We start from the raw sequence: 20,810 nt of genomic DNA, 5'->3' as shown, positions 1-20,810 counted from the left end.
TCGGGTCCCTCTTCTGTGATCATGTCCCCTCCTTCCTGTTCAGTGCCCCCACAGCAAGCAGATTGCTATGGGGGCACCCGAGCTGAGTCACTGCTCCCTGTGTCCATTCAGACATGGAGCCACGACCCAGCCTCGCCCCCTCTCTTCCCTGATTGGCTAGCCGACTTTGACAGCAGCGGGTGCCAATGGTACCACTGCAGTGTCTGACAATCGGGAAGAAGAATCTCAGATGGCTGAGACTCTCGTGGACATTGCTGGATAGATAGGTACCTCGGGTAGGTATGAGGGGGCTGCTACACACAAGGTTTATATAGAATGCATCAAGATAAAAAAAAAACCTTCTGTCTTTACAATCCCTTTACCTGTGCCTTGGCATTTTACATTGTGTCATGTCTGCCTGTAATTATAGATGGTAAGTTTGTTCATATACTATGATTCTAGGCCTTCTCCCCTTCCAATGTATCTCCCATGTATTACTTATTGTCAGGTAGCTGATAACATTAAAGGAAGGTACTTTGTAGTAAGTAGTATAGCGATGGATGGTTGCATGTTAGAAGGTTCCTTCTTAGTTTTGTTAGGAAGGAGACATAGGTGGCTGCATGCTGGAAGGTTCTATCTTGGTCATGATAGAAGGAATAGGTAGTTGCATGTTAGGAGATTCTTTCTTGGTCACCGTAGAGAGAAGTAAAAGTTTGAATACTAGAAAGCTCTTCTGGGTGGTGTTATGAGTGAAGGACAACTGTTGGATGAAATCCTGCAGGAGACTAGCTTTAAAATGATTACAAATCAAGGTTTATTTTCCTAAAAAAAAAAAAAAAAAAAAATGCTGGGGACTGCATGGTTCCTTTTCACACACTAGTCTTTTTAGTGTTATCTGTGTTTTTGATAATTGTGAAACGTTTTTTACTAACAACTGAGTATTGTTATAGGAGTTAGGCTTTGAATTGGTATTTGTTGCTGCAGTGATTATACTGCTTTCCACCTGATGGTCGGATGGTATTGTATCTATCAGAACAAAAGTGCTGCTTACTGAGATCATTTGATTGTCTGATAATCTATATTTTTAGAACACAGTAGTAGGCTGTTGCTAGGGAGCACTGTAAAGCCTGGCAGAATGCCTCATGCTTCAATAAATACGCAATTGTGAATGACTCTAGAAACCAGCTGCTTAAACTCTCTGCAGTTGATGTCATTTTGTAGTGGATGTTTCTGTTCTTGATCTAGAATTTTATTTAGGCTTCATTTAGAGGGCTTAACCCATAGCACAAAGTTAAGTGCAAACTTCTAAACAAAACCTCTAGTTGGTATAAGGCCAGAAGCTGGAAAGGCCTGATGACCTTTGCTGGAGGATCTTGGAGGATGCCCTAGACAGCCAGCCAGATTTTAGTTTATTTTATTATACAGCCTAAAAAAACATATTAGAAATTGTCTGGTGTGCAGAAAAACCACTTGAACCACACAAGTTTCCATAGATCACCCCCAATGTGTTCGGAGACAGCAATAGTTTTAAGCAGCTGTCACTTTTTAAATGGGTAAGGAGAGGGTTAATGCTAAGAAAATAATTTCTAACAGTTTGATCTGAGTTTCTGACGCTGTAAAGGATTCTAGTATATAAATAAGCTCGTAATACTTGCTCTGTGCAGTGATTTTTGCACAGAGCAGCCCCAATCCTCACAAACCTGTCCTGCGCTCTTGGCCCTCTCTTCTGCCAAGTTCCCCCAAAGCAAGCAGCTTGCAATGGGGGCACCAAAGCACGCATGTGCACGAGCCCCAGCTCTGTGTGTCCATTTACACACCGAGCTGCTACTCGGCACCGCCCCCTCTCTCTCCTCATGGGCTCACTGGCTGTGATTGTTTTCTCAGCCAATGAGGTGGGAGAGTCCCCAGATAGCCAAGGCTCTCATGCACATCACTGGAGGAGGATCAGGCAAGTATAAGAGGGGGGATAGGGAGCTGCTGCACAGAGGTTTTTTATCTTCATGCATACAATGCAATGAAGGCAATCCCAGTTTCCAATCCAGAGACCAAAGGTATACTTACTTTTTTTCCACAGAACACCACACCCTATGACTGCACAGTGCAAGAAAAAACTGCAAACCGATGAGCTACTAATACTTTGCTTTCTCCTTCTATACACATACTACTTGCGCTGCAGCACACTGCAGATCTGCTGGGAGTTTAGCTTTAGACTCAAACCAGCCTAAAACAAAAACATTTGGATACTTGTGGATCTTAACCACTTCCCGGTGGGAGGATGTCCTCTAGGTTCAGTGGTTATACCGGGATGATGCATGCACCTATAGGTATCATCCTGGCATGCACAGGCGTGCGCAGCCTATTGCATTAGGGTGTGCACCCCAAAGCTCAAACAGGCAAAAGTATTGGGACACCTACCTTTACACACGCAGGAACTTTAATGGCATCCCAGTCTTAGTCTGTAGGGTTCAATGTTGAGTTGGCCCACCCTTTGCAGCTTCAACACTTCTGGGAAGGTTGTCCACAAGGTTTAGGAGTGTCTATGGGAATGTTTGACCATTCTTCCAGAAGCGCATTTGTGAGGTCAGGCACTGATGTTGGATGAGAAGGCCTGGATCACCGTCTCCGCTCTAATTCATCCCAAAGGTTTTCTATCAGGTTGAGGTCAGGACTCTGTGCAGGACAGTCAAGTTCCTCCACCCCAAACTCACTCATCCATGTCTTTATGGACCTTGCTTTGTGCACTGGTCCAAATCATTTGGTGGAGGGGGAATTATGGTGTGGGGGGTTGTTTTTCAGGGGTTGGGCTTGGCCCCTTAGTTCCAGTGAAGGGAACTCTTATGCCCCGTACACACGGTCGGATTTTCCGACGGAAAATGTGTGATAGGACCTTGTTGTCGGAAATTCCGACCGTGTGTAGGCTCCATCACACATTTTCTATCGGATTTTCCGACACACAAAGTTTGAGAGCAGGCTATAAAATTTTCCGACAACAAAATCCGTTGTCGGAAATTCCGATCATGTGTACACAAATCCGACGCACACAGTGCCACACATGCTCAGAATAAATAAAGAGATGAAAGCTATTGGCTACTGCCCCGTTTATAGTCCCGACGTACGTGTTTTACGTTACCGCGTTCAGAATGATTGGATTTTCTGACAGCTTTGTGTGACCGTGTGTATGCAAGACAAGTTTGAGCCAACATCCATCGCAAAAAATCCTAGGATTTTGTTGTTGGAATGTCCGAACAAAGTCCGACCGTGTGTACGGGGCATTAAGGTGTCAGTATACCAAGACATTCTGGACAATTTCATGCTAACAACTTTGTGGGAACAGTTTGGGGACGGCCCCTTCCTGTTCCATCATGACTACGCACCAGTGCACAAAGCAAGGTCCATAAAGACATGGGTGGTGGAAAATGACCTTCAAAGTGCAAAAATTCACATTATAATAGTAACTAAACCAACTAAAAGGTTGTTTCACTTGAGATTAATCTGTATGGTAAATATCTATAGGAGAGGTTTCCACCATCCCTGCTAAACTTATTTTTATACAATGTCTTATTTTCAGCTTGATGTGTATTATGTGAAGTTGCATATCACAGAGATCGGTATTGTGATAATATTGAAGTTTATTGAGATTTCCATACATTACAGGATTAAATTGTTGTTAAGTTATTGATCAGTAAATTAGCGCTGCACTTTTTTTTTTGTGTGGTGTGGGAACACATAACAGTGCTTAGTGGCAGGCCTTTCAATTACACTTTTTTTTATTTTACCTCCAGTAGTTTATTGTAAATAGTGATGTGGTGATTACCTGTTATACTAAAATCGGGATGTGGCATTAATAAACAACAGATTTCAGTTGTGCCCCACCAGGCCGACACCCCCCGGGACAATGTGCCTGGCGGGTGAGTTCATCACCCCGATCCCTGCACTCAGTGCACTGATGGGCACTGATTAACAGCACTGATTAGCAGCACTGATTGGCACTGACAGGTGGCACTCATTTGTACTGGTGTGGAACTGACTGGCACTGACAGGTGGCACTGATTGGAAGCACTGATTGGCACTGACAGGCAGCATTGGCACTGACAGGCAGCACTGGCACTGATTGGCACTGACAGGTAACACTGATTGGAAGTACTGATTGGCACTGCCAGATGGCACTGATTGGAAACACTGGCACGGAGAGGTGGCACTGATTGGCACTAATAATGATTGGCAATGACAGGTGGCACTGATTGGAAGCACCAATTGCCACTGACGGGTGGCACTGGCATTGATTGGCACTGACAGGTGGCAATGATTGGAAGCACTGATAGGTGGCACTCATTGGCACTGACAGGTGACACTGATTGGAAGCACTTGGCACTTATTAGCACTAACAGGTTGCACTGACTGAAAGCACTAATTGGCACTGACAGGGGGCACTGGCACTGATTGGCACTGACAGGTGGCACTGATTGGAAGCACTGATTGGGACTCATTGGCACTGACAGGTGGCACTGATTGGAAGCACTAATTGGCACTGACAGGCGGCGCTGGCACTGATTGGCACTGACAGGTGGCACTGATTGGAAGCACTGATAGGTGGCACTGATTGGAAGCACTAATTGACACTGACAAACTGACAGGCAGCACTGGCACTGACAGGGGGCACTGATTGGCACAGACAGGTGGCATTAGTTAGAAGCACTGACAGAGGAGAGGGGGGGTTTCCAGGGGCGTACCTAGAGCATTTGGCACCCAGGACAGATCCTATATCTGGCACCAACACCCCACGTTAAAATGTAAAAACACCCCACTGTGCCCCCTGCATACCTCTGCATCCTTCAATAACTCTTTGTCACTACTGCGTACCCCCTCTCCACAACTGCACCAATGGACCCCTTTACATTACACAGGACCCTGTATCACTGCACCCCTTTACATTACACAGCCCCCTTCAGCACAGACCCCCCCCCCCTCAGCACAGACCCCCCCTTCAGCACAGATGGACCCCCCCCAGCACAGATTCCCCCCTTTCAGCACAGATGGACCCTCCCCTTCAGCACAGACAGATCCCCCCCATTCAGCACAGACAGATCCCCCCCATTCAGCACAGACAGATCCCCCCCCATTCAGCACAGACAGATCCCCCCCCCCATTCAGCACAGACAGATCCCCCCCCATTCAGCACAGACAGATCCCCCCCCATTCAGCACAGACAGATCCCCCCCATTCAGCACAGACAGATCCCCCCCCATTCAGCACAGACAGATCCCCCCCCATTCAGCACAGACAGATCCCCCCCCATTCAGCACAGACAGATCCCCCCCATTCAGCACAGACAGATCCCCCCCATTCAGCACAGACAGATCCCCCCCATTCAGCACAGACAGATCCCCCCCATTCAGCACAGACAGATCCCCCCCCATTCAGCACAGACAGATCCCCCCCCATTCAGCACAGACAGATCCCCCCCCATTCAGCACAGACAGATCCCCCCCCATTCAGCACAGACAGATCCCCCCCCATTCAGCACAGACAGATCCCCCCCCATTCAGCACAGACAGATCCCCCCCCATTCAGCACAGACAGATCCCCCCCCATTCAGCACAGACAGATCCCCCCCCATTCAGCACAGACAGATCCCCCCCCATTCAGCACAGACAGATCCCCCCCCATTCAGCACAGACAGATCCCCCCCCATTCAGCACAGACAGATCCCCCCCATTCAGCACAGACAGATCCCCCCCATTCAGCACAGACAGATCCCCCCCATTCAGCACAGACAGATCCCCCCATTCAGCACAGACAGATCCCCCCCCATTCAGCACAGACAGATCCCCCCCCATTCAGCACAGACAGATCCCCCCCCATTCAGCACAGACAGATCCCCCCCCATTCAGCACAGACAGATCCCCCCCCATTCAGCACAGACAGATCCCCCCCCATTCAGCACAGACAGATCCCCCCCCATTCAGCACAGACAGATCCCCCCCCATTCAGCACAGACAGATCCCCCCCCATTCAGCACAGACAGATCCCCCCCCATTCAGCACAGACAGATCCCCCCCCATTCAGCACAGACAGATCCCCCCCCATTCAGCACAGACAGATCCCCCCCATTCAGCACAGACAGATCCCCCCCATTCAGCACAGACAGATCCCCCCCATTCAGCACAGACAGATCCCCCCCATTCAGCACAGACAGATCCCCCCCATTCAGCACAGACAGATCCCCCCCATTCAGCACAGACAGATCCCCCCCATTCAGCACAGACAGATCCCCCCCCATTCAGCACAGACAGATCCCCCCCATTCAGCACAGACAGATCCCCCCCATTCAGCACAGACAGATCCCCCCCATTCAGCACAGACAGATCCCCCCATTCAGCACAGACAGATCCCCTCATCCCATTCAGTACCTCAGATCAGCGTGGCACAGGCACAGCAGGTCCCCTCCCCCTGTGTACACATAAACATTGGAGGGGGAGGCGGCTTCACTCTGCTCGCTGTGCCTGTGTAATATCCTGACAGGACCGAGCAGCTATTGAACATCAGCCAATAATTGAGCAGCTTGAGAAAGGGGCAGGGCTACATACACGTAGCAGACCCATCCTATTGGCTGGTGTTCAGATACCTGCTTGGTCCCGCCCACCCCGACATCATACATGAAATCTGACAGCTCCTCTCTCTCTCTGCATGCAGTTACCATACAGGACAGTGTCACACTGAGCGGATCTTTCAAGCCCCAATATCGGCACAATGTTATACTGACTCACAGGCAGTGCAGGGTACACATTGCACATCGGATACAGATGGCATGGGGCTAAACACTGCTTGGGGGATTAGGGTGTGCCCAGGCACACCCCGTGGGCACGCCTATGCTGGCATGTATGTTTTCAGCCGGAGATTCTCTTTCAGGCAGAAGTCATCCAAATGGCCACCCCCCTCCCGCCACTGCCTCTCCTCCTGTACGATTGCAGTGCCTGGGAGCAATGCGGCAATGGCTGTCCTGAGCAGAGAGAGAAACTGATGTCACTCCTCTTTGTGAAACTGGGAGCGATGAGTTATGTCATCATTTCCGGTTCTGCCTCTGTTTACCTGGCCACCAGGTTTTCTCCTGCACGCATATGTAAATGGTGATCGAACCACACATGTGAGGTATTGTCGCGAACGTTGGTGCAAGAGCAATAATTCTAGCACCAGACCTTCTGTGCAGTTCTAAACTGGTAACCTGTAAAGATGTTTAAAGCGTCACCCATGTATCTATTTATTCGGCAGAACCTCATCTTTCATGTTATAAAAAAAAATCGGGCTAACATTGGTGTGTTTTTTTTTTTTTTGTTTTTTTTTCTTTTTTTTTATTTACCCCCAAAAAATTGCGTTTGAAAAACTGCTGTGCAAATACCATGTGACATGTATGTACAGTGGGGACGGAAAGTATTCAGACCCCCTTAAATTTTTCACGCTTTGTTATATTGCAGCCATTTGCTAAAATCATTTAAGTTCATTTTTTTTTTTCCCTCATTAATGTACACACAGCACCCCGTATTGACATAAAAACACAGAATTGTTGACATTTTTGCAGATTTATTAAAAAGAAAAACTGAAATATCACATGGTCCTAAGTATTCAGACCCTTTGCTCAGTATTTAGTAGAAGCACCCTTTTGATCTAATACAGCCATGAGTCTTTTTGGGAAAGATGCAACAAGTTTTTCACACCTGGATTTGGGGATCCTCTACCATTCCTCCTTGCAGATCCTCTCCAGTTCTGTCAGGTTGGATGGTAAATGTTGGTGGACAGACATTTTTAGGTCTCTCCAGAGATGCTCAATTGAGTTTAAGTCAGGGCTCTGGCTGGGCCATTCAAGAACAGTCACGGAGGGCAGTATGGTCTACTTGGGCAATTCCTCAATGCAAAATAAGAATTTCCTTTTCTTGTATACTAATGCGATACAAACAAGGCAGGGTAGATCCAAGCAGACAGCTTTTGCCTTAGAAAGGAAATAGTCACCTGAGGGGTAGAAACTGTATAATGCAGGGATCAAGGGGTGAGTGGCTGCAACGTTGCAAAAGCTCCTGAGGAAGCCATGAGTGTGGCGAAACATGTAGTCTAAAAACTTTTGTACAACGACCGTATGAATTCTTTCAGGTTGGTTTTAATATAGAATATTTTAAATGATGTATATTAAATAAAATTTATAAATGTGATTTTGTTCTCAATTTGATTAATTTTCACCTTAAAACTCCTATTTCTACTTCTTCCTCTGAAATGTTGACTGAACACTTTCCTCTCCTCCGAGTTTTTTGTCTTTTTTTTTTTTTTTTTGTTTTTTGTTTTGCTTTAACATGTTTTAGTGTCAATGCTTTTGGACCATGCTTTTATGTTGAACTAGATGGACACTGTTTGTGTGTTTTTTTGTTTTTTTTTGTTTTTTTGTTGTTTAATCTGGATAACTATGTAATTGCGAATGCAACCACCTTGTGACTTTTTGTTGCCTATACCCATTTTATCTGTGTATAAAGAGATGTAAAAGCAGTTGTTCATTTTGCTTTTTAGTGACTGTACTAAAATTCTTCAGAGTCTGAAACTATTTGATTCCTTCATTTTAAGCTTCTCACATCTGGATTCTTTTATGTCTTCCTTTTCAGTGTAAACCTCAGTTTCTGCCTGAATGCTTCAGGAAAACACGTGCCTAATACAATCGGTGAGTATGTGCACCTTTCTTACATTCAGCCTTTTTTTTTTTTTTTTTTTTTTAACCTTTCCTTCTCTGTCTGAATATATGTGTTGTATGATCTAATTATTGGGATCATGAGCTGTGTATGTCTTTTTAGGGATTAATGTAGAGCTGCAGCTGGACTCTATGAAGCAGAGAGGGGCTGTAAGGAGAGCATTGTTTCTAAAATCCGGCCTTCCCCACCTTACTCAGAATATACTCTTGCGCAATGGGGGCCAAGAGCAATGTAGTGAGATGAAGATCTACCTTAAGGTAATTAATCTGACTGTGCTTAAAGAATAGCTTCTTAGCTGTTGCTTCCATTTATTGAAAATGTCACCACAATACATTTGAACTAAAACAACCTATGGAATAAATGTATAACATTTTAAAATGTGGCTACATCTCCTTGGGAGTCTGAATTGGGCAAAAAATAACTGATGGATGACCCAGTGGAAAATTTCCTCCATGTGCCAGTCAGGATAATCCAGTGGTGGGGGCAGATAATGCATATCTACCACTGAATATTTACCACTTATTCTTGGTGAACCTAAAACAGGATATGTACAAACACTGACTCATTATGGGTGTCTGGTTTGAGATATGCTAGTTTGCATACTAGCATCATGTAAATTTCAGGAACCCAGATACTGGTTATATTTTTGTATATAAACCGCTCATGCATTATTCAAAAGGAAAAAAAAAAGATTATCAAAACAATTTTTTAGACTCATTTATTTCTAAATGGATATTTACTGTTTTCATTGTGTGCCTACAGTGTTATGTAATATCTGTGCTTTAAGTTTTTAGTGATAGTGGTTTAGTAAATGGTGCAGTATGTTGCTTGGTTTTTGTCAGGGCTAAATAGCTGTGGTCACCTGTATTTTAATTGTCTGTACTGTTTGCATGTGGTGAGAAAAACATAATGAATGGTGCTTTGCATACTTCATCTGAACCTGCTTTCCAGGTAAAGTGCCTTGAAAAAGTATTCATACCACTTGAAATTTTCCACATTTTTCTCAGGTTACAACCAAAAATGTAAATGTATTTTATTGAGATTTTATGTGATAGACCAGTGTTTCGCAAACTGTGTGCCGCAAGAGAATTTCAGGTGTGCTGTGGGATCATTCATGTTGTTCGCCGGGCCTGGTGGTGGCTGCACCGACGCCACACTGTGAGGCTCCGGCAGTATAGTGCTGTCACTCACTGAGCAAGTGTGCAGGCCAGACACTGTCATTTGTGCTACCTGGCCTGTTCACTAATTGGATTGGTTGATGTTCGCCACCAGCATACTCTGCCAATCTGGATTGCGAATACAATTAGGCTGCAGCCTGGCTGCCAGCAGTCTGACAAGACAGGCACCGTGCCAGGCGCTTTCAACCAATGAGGTGCTGAGCATGGCACGGCTCAACGTGACGTCTTTCCCTCCTTCAGTCCCACCCACAACAGAGCAGAGGAACCTGCAGTCCCTGGCTGTCCCACATGGTGTGACGCTGAGAAGGTCAGACAAGAGACTAGAGATGGGGAAGGACAGACCAGTGTGTGATTGTATCAGCAGCAGTCTTCTATAATCCCCAATAATATATCGGCAAGAAAATATAATATATACAAAAGCAGCAATCTCGTGTGATCCCCAGTATTGTAGATCAGTGATATATAATATTGGGGATCACTTATAAGACTGCTGCTTTTGTATATATTATATTTACTGCTATCCACAAAAATTGGTAATCTTTTCAGGCGTGCTGTGAAAATTTTTAGATCCTTTTTTGGACCGCCGCAAGACAAAGTTTGAGAAACACTGATAGACCACCACAAAGTGGCGCATAATTGTGAAGTGGAAGGAAAATGATAAATTATTTTTACTTTTTTTTTTTTTTTTTTTTTTACAAATATGTGAAAAGTGTGGCATGCGTTTGTATTTCGCCCCTCTGAGTCAAAACTTTGTAGAACCACCTTTCGCTGAAATTACAGCTGCAAGTCTTTTTGGGTATGTCTCTACCAGCTTTGCAGATCTAAAGTGAATTTTTTGCCCATCTTTTTTTTTTTTTTTTTTTTTTTTTTGAAAAATGGCTCAAGCTCTGTCAGATTGGTTGGAGAGCATCTGTGAACAGCAATTTTCGAGTCTTGCCACAGCTTCTCATTTCGATTCAGGTCTGGACTTTGACTGGGCCATTCTAACACATGAATATGCTTTGATCTAATCCATTCCATTGTAGCTCTGGTTGTATGTTTAGGGTCGTTGTACTGCTGGAAGGTGAACCTTCACCCCAGTCTCATGTCTTTTGCAGACTCTAACAGGTTTTCTTCTAAGATTGTCCTGTATTTGGCTCATCCATCTTCCCATCAACTCTGACCAGCTTCTCTGTCCCTGCTAAAGAACAGCAGCCCCACAACCTGATGCTGCCACTGACATGTTTCACGGTGGGGATGGTGTGTTCAGGGTGATGTGCAGTTAGTTTTCCGCCACGCTTAGTGTTTTGCTTTTAGGCCAAAAAGTAAATTTCTTTATCGTACATCACAGGACACAGAGCCATAGTATTAAGTATATGGGTATATAGGCACCTTCAGATGATGGACTCTGGCACACCAAAGACAGGAATTCACTCCCAATACAACCCCACCTCCTACCAGGAGTACCTCCAGTTTTTTTTGCTAGTGTCTAAGGTGTTGGTCACGAGTGCAGATGTGCTCTGATGAGCTCCGCTGGAGGGATCCCTATTGGATTAAACAGCCTCCACTGACTGGATCCATCCAAAGTGCCACTGAGGCCAAGGTGGATGATACCCGGGCTTTGTATAAGAACGAGGTTTTGCCTGTAATGCCTCTCCTTGGAGTGCTGGACCCCAGACCCAGTGCTATGGTAATGTGAGCATTACCATAAGTTTTTCCTGGTGGGGTGCTATACGGTTCCAAGGGAGTGGTACCCTGATAAAAAGGGACCCGGTCCTTTGAAGGTTTGCTAAACACAGCCCGCCGTTATGGGTGAAGATTGGATCTGTCTGATATCAGCAGAAATCCTGCGGCGAAGGTAAGGGAAGAAGCCTAGGAACTGTAAAAAGTCCACCTATGGTTTTTCTTCCTTGGGTAAAATGTTGTCATGCCTTAAAGTCTCCACTAGAGGGAGTAAATTCCCATACCTTAGTAAGTTGTCTCTCAGTTCAGCTCAGTGTCACAGCTGATAGCATGTGTGTGGGCTCGGCCAGCAGCATTTCTCAGGGGGGATTCCTCATTAGGGGAAAAGATTTACCAAATATTGCACTTCTCACCCCTGGGAGGACTAAGGGGCTGGGAGGTTTAACAGTAGTTGGTACTCCCCCCTACAGCCCCCCTCCCGTGGGGGGTGCGGCGGCTTCCCCTTGCTCTAATTCCCCCACACAGGTCATGTAAGACCATAAGGCCAGCCTCTCCTCCCTCCCCACCTGCTGGGTCTGCCATTGGCAGTCCCGAATGTCGCCCGCGTGCGGGAGCTCTTTGAATTTTAAACAGGAGAGAGGGCGGGCAATGGAGGGGGCATGGCCTAGGCACGACGCCGTGTGCGGGATGTGGCATCTACGAGGACACAGGACGCAAGCGCAGGGGAAGCCCAGCCCACAAAGCAGACTCTCCTCAGCTAACAGCTGGAGAGTACAGCTGTTAATCACACAGGAGCGGTGGGGGGCATGTAAGGCGCTGCATGCAGGCATTCCCAAATTTAGGAAAACACATTTTTCTCAGCACCAGGCAGAACTTTTATTAGCGGCATTCTATTGCTAGACTATAGTTCAGCAAGTAGTGTATTTTCTTAGTGCCTCTGCTTTTGTGCTTAGGACTATGCCTCCCAAAAAGTTCAGTGCAAACACCTCAAAAAAGGTTTCTAAAACATCACCCCCAGGCGCTGAGGACTTTAATAATGTCTCCACACTGTCCTCTTCTCCTGAAATACCAGAATTGGCTAACCAGGGTGAGTCATTGGAACCTGTGGGTGTTGCAGCTGCTTCTAACATCTCAGTCCCTGTATACGTGACTGAAGATGCGTTTTCCTCTGCCCTGTTAGGGCTAGAGGAAAGACTCTCAGCTTTAATTGCATCCAAAGGGATAGGAAGCGTGGTAGATCCCCCAACTCAGACACTTTATCAAGGGAACAGTGGGTAGAGGATGAGGTTTTACCCTCAGGGGTTCAGGAGGAAAGGCAATCCAATGACTCTTCGGAGGAAACAACGGTGGATGAACCCTTTTCAGCCTCGCAATCTGAGAAATTGCTGGTACAATCTCTTACGGAAATGGTTCGTTCTGCTTTCAAGCTGCCCCTAATGAAGTCAGCTGAAAGTTCAGTTTCTTCTTTGGGATCCTTAAAACCTCTGCAGACTTTGCATGCTTTTCCCGTCCATGCATTACTAGAACCGCTTATTTATGCTGAATGGGAACATCTGGATAAGTATTTTCTCCCTCCAAAGAGATTCGCAGTACTCTATCCTATGGAGGAGAAATTCACCAAAAGATGGAATGTACCGGCAGTTGACGCTGCTTTATCCAGTGTGAATAAAAGTCTAACTTGTCCAGTAGACAAGCTCAAGTGCTTAAGGATCCAACAGATAAAAGGTTGGAATTCCTGTTAAAATCCTTTTTTTCTTTGGCAGGTGCAGTTACTCAGCCTGCAGTCGCTGCAATAGGCATTTGTCAATCCCTAAAGGACCAGTTTAGACAGGCCCTTAAGGAGGTTCCTGTAAAACAAGCCTGGGATTTGGCCGAACTGCCACGAGCATTATGTTTGGCTATAGACGCCATTAAAGATTCTATTCTCCAGGCATCTCGCCTTACGCTTGTCCTGTGGTTGAAAAATTGGTCAGCCGAAGCACCATGCAAAAGGCTCCTGACTGGTATTCCTTTTCATGGGGATCGGCTATTTGGGGATGATTTGGACAAATACATCCAAAAGATTTCAAGTGGGAAGAGTACTCTCTTGTCAGTCAAAAGAAGGAATAAATGCCCTTCATTTAAGCGAGCTATTTCTCCTGTGCCAGGGGCATCTGCCTCTAGGCAGTCACGGTGGCTTCCGTGGTCAGGGTCAGGCCCAGGCACAAAAGAAGTCCTGGGGGCGGAAACCTGCAAAATAGAATTCTAAAGCCTCATTATGAAGGGGCGCCGGGGGGGGGGGGGGGGTGTGACTTCTGTAGTTCTCAGAAGTCTGGTAGGAGGAAATTCAGGACAGATGGGTCATCTCCGCGATAGCTCTAGGGTACAAACTGGGGTTTCAGGAGTTTCCACCGCCTCGTTTTGAGGTCAAACTTTCCCAAAGATCCAGGGAAAAGGCAATCTCTGTTTCTGGCATTAGATCAATTACTGGCTCAGGGGGTGTTCATACAGATCCCCACAGAAGAGCAAGGTTTGGGGTTCTATTCAAACCTCTTCATGGTACCAAAACCAAAAGGAGATGTCAGACCCATTCTAGAGCTGAAAGATCTAAATCAATTCCTGAATGTCCGCTCTTTTCACATGTAGTTGATTAGGTCGGTGGTTTCTATCCTACAAGGAGAACTCCTGGCGTCTATCGACATCAGGGATGCATACCTGCATGTTCCTATATTCCCGCTCGCCCAAAGGTTTCTGCAGGTTTGAGGTAGAGCAGCATCATTTTCAGTTTGTAGCCTTGCCCTTCGGGCTGGCTACAGCAGCCCAGGTATTTACAAAGGTTCTGGCTCCTCCTCTAGCAAGTCTAAGGGCGCAGGGCATAACAGTCCTGGCATACCTGAACGATAGATATATACAAATTAAGGCTGTCTGCCATGGGAAGTCAACAGTTCAAGTTCAGCTGCTTTATAAAGTATATTTCATGACGTTGGAGAGATTTCACCAAAACTGTTGGTTCTTTGTATGTAGTAAGAACGGTAGAGGGATGTTGTAGGTTTTCAGTTAAGAGATTTTTTTTTTTTTTATGGCAATCTTATTTTTATTATAAGTTAACCGCCACGTATGAGGATAGCTCTAGATGTGGAATGGTTTCCATTCCTACGGAAGTGTGGAGGATACTGGTAGATGTAAAGTGTTTGGGTTTTTTTAATATTTTAATATCTATTGCTAATGGACCAGTCAGTGGCCCGTTTGGAGCAAAGCTTGCGCATTACAACCAAATACCTTAAAAATCTAGGTTGGATTCTCAACTTAGAGAAGTCTTCCTTAAAACCACTAAAAAGGCTGGAGTACTTGGGTCTGATCATAGACACAGCCCAGAAAAAGGTGTTCTTGCCTCAGGCAAAGATCAATGTCATAAGAGAGCTGGTGCAGATGGTCAGGTCGAAAAGAGATCTCTCCATTCGCCTTTGCATGAGGTTGTTAGGTTAAGATGGTGGCTTCATTCAAAGCAGTTCCCTATGCCCAGTTCCATTCGAGACTGTTGTAAAACAGTATCCTGTCTGCTTGGAACAAAACGGTTCAAGCTCTAGATTTGCCAATGTAGCTGTCCCCAAGGGTGTCCCAGAGCCTCAGTTGGTGGTTGGTAACCCGGAATCTGCTGAACGGAAGATTCTTCAGACCAGTTATCTGGAAGGTGGTAACGACAGATGCCAGCCTTTCAGGTTGGGAAGCGGTACTAGAAAAGATGCCTGTCCAGGACAGTGGTCAAGAACCAAAAGTACTTTGCCCATCAACATCCTAGAGATTTGGGGCAGCGTGTCTGGCCCTGAAGGCCAGGACATTCAGGTTACGGGGTTGTCCTGTCAGGATCCAATCCGACAATGCCACAGCTGTGGCTTATATCAATCACCAAGGGGGCACCAAGAGTCTCGCAGCACAGAGGGAGGTGAACCATATTCTAACTTAGGCAGAAAAGAATGTTCCGTGCCTATCGGCAGTTTTCATTATGGGAGTAGAGAATTGGCAGGAAGACTACTTGAGCCGCTAGCAGTTGCTCCCGGGGGAATGGTCCCTTCACCCCGACATTTTTCTGACTGCCAAAGATGGGAGACTCCGGATGTAGATCTTCTGGTGTCCAGGTTCAACATGAAGTTAGTCAACTTTGTGTCCAGGACAAGGGATCCACTCGCATGCCGAACAGATGCGTTGGTGACCCCGTGGGATCAGTTCTTACTGATTTATGCATTCCCCCTATTCAATTGCTGCCATTACTTTTTTGCAGGATCAAACTGGAAAGAAAGCCGGTAATTCTTGTAGCCCCAGCATGGCACAGAAGGTCATGGTATGCAGAAATGGTAAAGATCGCGGTGGAGGATCCATCGTCCCTTCCACTACGTCCGGACCTACTCTCACAGGGGCTGATATTCCATCCTACCTTATAAAACTCTAAATTTAATGGCTTGGCTATTGAAACCCACATTCTGAAGACACGTGGGCTGTCCGGGTCAGGTATCTCTCCCTTGATTAATGCAAGGAAGCCAGCTTCCAGAATCATATATTAGAGTCTTGAGGGCTTATGTTTCCTGGTGTGAATCCAAAGGTTGGCACCCTCGGAAGTATAGCATAGGCAGAATTCTTGCCTTTCTGCAATTAGGGCCAAGTCTCGGCTTTATCAGTCTTATTTCAAAGACTGCTTGCTTCGCATTCTTTGGTCTGGGCCTTTATGCAAGGTGTGATGCGGCTTAATTCACCAGTTAGATCACCTTTGAACCCTTGGGACTTGAACTTAGTTTTGTCAGTGTTGCAAAAACAGCCCTTTGAACTGATACAGCATACTCCTAGTCCTTCTGACAAGGAAGTTGGTGTTCTTGGTTGCTATATCCTCAGCAAGGAGGGTTTGGGAATTGGCTGCTCTTTCTTGTAAAAAGCCATATTTGATTATTCACGGGGACAGGGTCGTATTGTGTCCTCCAAGTTTTCTGCCTAAAGTGGTTTCAGGCTTTCATCTGAACCAAGATATTGTCCTACCATCATTTTTTCCATGTTCTAGGGAAGAGAAGTCACTACATTGTCTTGATGTGAGAGCGGTCAAGGTCCATTTAGAGACGACTGCTCAGATCTGGAAGACTGATGTCTTGTTTGTGCTGCCAGAAGGTCCTAGGAAAGGACAGGCAGCGTCGAAATCCAATATTTCTAAGTGGATTCAGCAAGTTATAATTCAGGCTTATGGTTTAAAAGGGTAAGGTTCTACCTTTTCAAGTCAAAGCGCACTCTACCAGAGCAGTTAGTGCTTCTTGGGCAGTGCATCACCATGCCTCCATGGCTCAGATCTGTAAGGCGGCAACTTGGTCTTCAGTACATACATTCACCAAGTTTTATCAGGTGGATGTAAAAAGGCATGAGGATATCGCCTTTGGGCGCAGTGTGCTGCAGGCAGCAGTATAGGTCCTCAAGTCTGGGGGCGCCCTGCAGGTTATGTCTCCCTCCCCTCAAATAGCATTGCTATGGGACGTTCCATATAGTTAATACTATGGCCCTGTGTCCCGCGATGTATGATAAAGAAAATAGGATTTTTATAACAGCTACCTGTAAAATCCTTTTCTTGGAGTACATCACCAGACACAGAGGTCCCTCCCCTCTTTTGGGATTTGTGTATATTGCTTTGCTACAAAAACTGAGGTACTCCTGGTAGGAGGAGAGGTTATATAGGGAGGGAACTTCTTGGGTGTGCCAGTGTCCATCACCTGAAGGTGCCTATATACCCATATAGTTAATACTATGGCTCTGTGTCCCGTGATGTACTCCAAAAAAAGGATTTTACAGGTAAGCGGTTATAAAAATCCTATTTTTTTTTGGTCTCATCTGGCCGCAGCACCTTCTTCCACATGTTTGCTGTGTCCCCCACATCACTTCTTGCAAACTGCAAGCAGGACCTCTTATGGCTTTGTTTAAACGATGCCTTTCTTCTTGCCACTATTCCATAAAGGCCAGATTTGTGAAGTGCAGGACTATAATAGTTGTCCTGTGGACAGATTCTCCTACCTGAGCTGGGGATCTCTGCAGCTCCTCCAGTGTTACCATGGTCCTTCCTTTTTTTTTTTTTTTTTTTTTTTCCTTTTTTTTTTTTTGACTGCTTCCCTATTTAATGCTCTCCTTGCCCGGCCTATCAGTTTAGGTGGACAGCCATGTCTTGGTAGCTTTGCAGTTGTGCCATACTCTTTCCATTTTTTGGTGATGGATTAAACCATGCTCTGTGAGATGTTCAAAGCTTGGGATATTTTTTTATAACCTAACCCTGCTTTAAACTTCTCAACAACTTTATCCCTGACCTGTCTTGTCTGTTCCTCCTATTGCTGTTCACTAAGGTTCTCTAACAAACCTCCTGAGGACTTCACAGGACAGCTGTATTTATACTGAGATTACACACAAGTGGACTCTATTTACTAATTAGGTGACTTCTGAAGGCAATTGGTTCCACTCGATTTTAGTTGGGGGGTATCAGAGTAAAGGGGGCTGAATACAAATGCTTGCCACACTTTCACATATTTGTAAAAAAATTTGAAAACCATTTATCATTTTCCTTCCACTTCACAATTATGTGTCACTTTGTGCTGGTCTGTCACATAAAATCCCAATAAAACACATTTATGATTTTGGTTGTAACATAACAAATTGTGGAAAACTTTCAACTTTCTCCTTTTTATTAGTAGCCTCAACAATTTTTCAAGACATTACATTTATGGATTCAGCTTTTTCCACTTTCCACAAGTTATCTTTTGGGCTCTTCCCATCTGGGTGCGGTCATGAAGGAGGAAGTGCAAACCAATATTTGGCCCAATACTTCTTTCTTTCTTTCTTTCTTTCTTTCTTTCTTTCTTTCTTTCTTTCTTTCTTTCTTTCTTTCTTTCTTTCTTTCTTTCTTTCTTTCTTTCTTTCTTTCTTTCTTTCTTCTCTTTTTAACAATTTTTTTTTCTGGATCTCCATAACAGTACTTTCAATAAGTGATGGTCTATTTTATTGTGTAAAGGAATTCTTAAAATGAGCTGCCCACATACTCCTTGCTTATGACTACCTGTTTAAAAATTGCATATACTATACCCTTGGTTGATGATTCGAATGACGACTCCTCTCCAGTACCTAGCCTCTAAAATCGGACCCATAAATCTTTGTAGTTTGTTTTCCCTAATGGATCCATGGAACTGAACTTGGTCAGCACTTCCTGAACTTCCAACATCATCTTCTCCTTTTTTTTTTTTTTTTTACGAGTCTTAAATTATATAAGTTAGGAATGCTGAAGAAAAGCAAATCCAAGATCTGTTAAATTGGCCACAGTCCAGGCAGTTATGCTTTTAACCAGCTACATTTCTGATCTGTCAGCATGTGTACAGCTGTTCTGCACTACGTGTTTGTTATGTTAAGGACACAAGGTGGGTGGAAGGAGCCAAGATCTGTAGAGTTCAAGTATGGATTGTTCTGATCTTCTGTTGCAGTATTCCTAAATGTAATTAGAGTTCATTTTTATTTGTTTCTTTTCAGGAGGAGTCAGCTTTTCGGGACAAGCTCTCTCAAATTTTTGTCTCTCTGAACTTCTCCCTGGATTCACAGGCACCTCCTGATGCTCATGGGTTATTGCCAATCTTCAATTACAAGACTAAGAACCATATTGAACAGAAGGTTAGCTGCCCATAGACAATCTACCTATTGATTTATGGTGAACCTCTATGAATGGCTTTAGCTTAGATCTTAGAGCTCATGTGACTTTTTATAACTGCAGTCCCTTAGAAATCTACCTTGATTTTTTTTTTTTTTGTTTTTGTTTTTTTGTTCTTCCTTGGTCAAATAGGTGACTGTTTCGAGCAAGCCTGTTATGAGACAAATATGGGTTTTGAGTCTTAAAGGTAGCCTGGTTGTTAGGCTGACCCTCTGCTTACTTGGAGTCGCTAGAATCCTAGCTGTTCTGCTCTCCTTTTTTGCCTACTATGAGTCACTAGTATCCCAATTGTTGTTCCTCTACCTAGCTTGGGACCTAGCTGCCTACTATGGGTCACTCTGCCTATTTTTTGTCACTGTCTGTAAATTTATGCTGATCATAGAAGTCATAAGTGCATATTTGCATATTTGTTCTGGGTCAGAGATTCCAAGTATAGGAGCAAGTTTGACAGCCAGGCAGCTGCCATTTTCAGAAAGAGCAGTTGACAGTCAGCCTCCATAAAACTCCCTTGACTGGGTTTCTTTAAGGGAAAACTTGTGCTTTTAACCCTATTTCTATTCTGCAATATTACTGTAGGAGTGTTGTCATGAACAGTGCCTTCACCTCGTAAGATACCTTAAAGTGGATGTAAACCTGATTTTTTTTTTTTTTTTTTTATCATACTATAGAGTATAAGATTTCCTATCATTTCAGCCCAGTCTTGCCGCACAGAGTTAATCCATCTCTGAGCAATCCTCTTTTATTGTTCAGTGAGAAAAATCTTGACAAACAGAGAAACTTTGTCAAATCCTCCCCCTTGCTGTGAGTGACAGGTGATTTACATATCTCGTGCACTAGCCTAAGACATGCATTATTTTTTAGTTCCCTCCCCCACTCCTTTCTTCAGCAGCTCTGCGAGGATTGGCTGTTCCACACCTTAGCATGATTTGGCATGCTGAAGTCATGTGGTTACTTTCCTGTCTTTTCACTGGATGTTAGAGATCATAGCAGAAGTTAACACAGAGAAACCAGTATATTGGTGTGGTGTACATATACTCACTTTCCCTCAAGTTTGTGGGGATACATTTAGTAACATTTACTCCACTCATTGATGCTGTAGGTTAAGAAAACTTTAAACTATGTGACTTCCTTTGTATATTATTGACTCCCCAGAGGGGTCACTCACATCCTTCTCTTGCTCCTGAAAGAGTTGTAGTGTTACCAGATTTTATCTGCACTATCTTTTGTTGGTGAAATCTGTCACACTAGCTTGCTCTTGTGTTTATATAATGAGGTGCCTGCAGGCTTCCTTTCTATTGATAATACAATCTTGGTTGTGAGATGTCACATGGTGCTATATAGTGAATCAGAATCCATGGTCTACAATTTAAAAGAAATATGCAGCAAAAGTATTAATATTCTGTAATCAGTCAGTTTTAACTACACACAAAAATGCTTTGGTTTTATAAATGTTGGTTGTGTACTTTTGGAGTGAATCATCAAATACCAAAGAGCCCAGCATTAGAAGTGTAGTCTCTTACTAAGCTTCACTGAAACATTTTACTGGAAAGTGTATATACAGTTTACAGAGCCATAGAG

The 20,810-nt window shown here is 44.6% G+C and overlaps 1 protein-coding gene across 1 annotated transcript in view; it reads left to right on the top strand.

The window, feature by feature from the left end:
• Positions 1 to 20,810, top strand: part of ITGA5 (integrin subunit alpha 5) — a 140,856-nt gene that overhangs the window by 85,124 nt on the left and 34,922 nt on the right. Inside the window, exons 16-18 of the mRNA XM_073613636.1 lie at positions 8,622 to 8,677; positions 8,808 to 8,962; positions 19,058 to 19,195. Coding sequence (XP_073469737.1) covers positions 8,622 to 8,677; positions 8,808 to 8,962; positions 19,058 to 19,195 — 349 coding nt within the window. The remainder of the gene's footprint in view (positions 1 to 8,621; positions 8,678 to 8,807; positions 8,963 to 19,057; positions 19,196 to 20,810) is intronic.

The sequence above is a fragment of the Aquarana catesbeiana genome, linkage group LG02 (genome assembly GCF_042186555.1).
Source record: "Aquarana catesbeiana isolate 2022-GZ linkage group LG02, ASM4218655v1, whole genome shotgun sequence".
Taxonomy (NCBI): domain Eukaryota; kingdom Metazoa; phylum Chordata; class Amphibia; order Anura; family Ranidae; genus Aquarana; species Aquarana catesbeiana.
This window is presented reverse-complemented; position numbering and strand designations above follow the sequence as displayed.